Below are 1,140 nucleotides of genomic sequence, written 5' to 3' on the forward strand. Positions count from 1 at the left end.
ATAAGATATAATTTACAATGGCTGCACCATAAACCACATGGCCACATTCATCATTCAAGGATTTCTTATAATACAAAAGTATTACAATCTTATATAGTACTTTAGCATTTCCAAGACATGTTCACTTCTGTCTTTACAAACATTATTATTTGCCCCACTTTATAGAAAAGTAAGCAGATTTTAAAAAGATTCAGTAACTTAGCCCTCAGAAACACACTGATGTTGAGGTCTGATCAAATATTCATGCATTCTGATTATCTGACCACTTTGTTCATCTTCTTAAAGGATATACATTGTCCTGTAGAGTTATTCTCTCTCTGATGATTGCATCAGGGGACAAAGTTGTGTTGTAGCAGTAAGCATAACACACTCAGAAATACTATCTCCCCCCTGCCCACTATTCTTAGCCACTTCTTGCAGAAGACCTAACACTCCCACTTTGAATACAGTTGACCCTTGAACATGGGTTTGAACTGCACAGATCCGCTTACATATGGATTTTCTTCCACCTCTGCCACCCAAGGCAGCAAGAGCATCCCTCCTCTTCCCCAGCCTACTCAATGTGAAGATGGTGAGGATAAGGACCTCAAAGATGATCCACTGCCACTTAATGAATAGTAAATATACTTTCTATTCCTTTTGATTTTCTTAATAACAGTTCTTTTGTCCAGCTTACTTTATTGTAAGAATATAGTCCATAATATATATAACATACAAAATATGTGTTGACTGTTTACACTATTAGGAAGGTTTGCCGTCAACAGTAGGCTATTAATAGTTAAGTTTTGGGGGAGTCTAAAGTTGTATATGAATTTTTAACTGCGAGGGGGCCCTTAACCCCCATGTTGTTCAAGGATCAACTGTAGCTGGTACAAAGAGACTTCAAAACTAGGGAGCGATGTTTTGTTACAATACCTTCAGATTATGTATGATATCTATCCGCTTGTTCTGGCTGTCCTTAAAGTGAACTTGAACTCTGACGGGAAACTCACCCCAGCCTCTTCTGGTCAGGTGAAAAGGAGGCTCTCTATGGAAAAGCAGATATTATTAACACGTTCATCCATGTTCACTCTCTCATCCTACACAGGAAAAGTTTTCTGATAATGGATAAATCAGAAATTCACTGTCTTCTGAGAACCA

The 1,140-nt window shown here is 38.0% G+C and overlaps 1 protein-coding gene across 1 annotated transcript in view; it reads right to left on the reverse strand.

Annotated features, from left to right (window-relative positions):
- YEATS2 (YEATS domain containing 2) overlaps positions 1-1,140 on the reverse strand; it is a 133,597-nt gene that overhangs the window by 92,757 nt on the left and 39,700 nt on the right. Inside the window, exon 5 of the mRNA XM_011986167.1 lies at positions 916-1,027. Within this exon, the coding sequence (XP_011841557.1) occupies positions 916-1,027 (112 nt within the window). The remainder of the gene's footprint in view (positions 1-915; positions 1,028-1,140) is intronic.

The sequence above is a fragment of the Mandrillus leucophaeus genome, unplaced genomic scaffold (genome assembly GCF_000951045.1).
Source record: "Mandrillus leucophaeus isolate KB7577 unplaced genomic scaffold, Mleu.le_1.0 Scaffold295, whole genome shotgun sequence".
NCBI classification, from domain to species: domain Eukaryota; kingdom Metazoa; phylum Chordata; class Mammalia; order Primates; family Cercopithecidae; genus Mandrillus; species Mandrillus leucophaeus.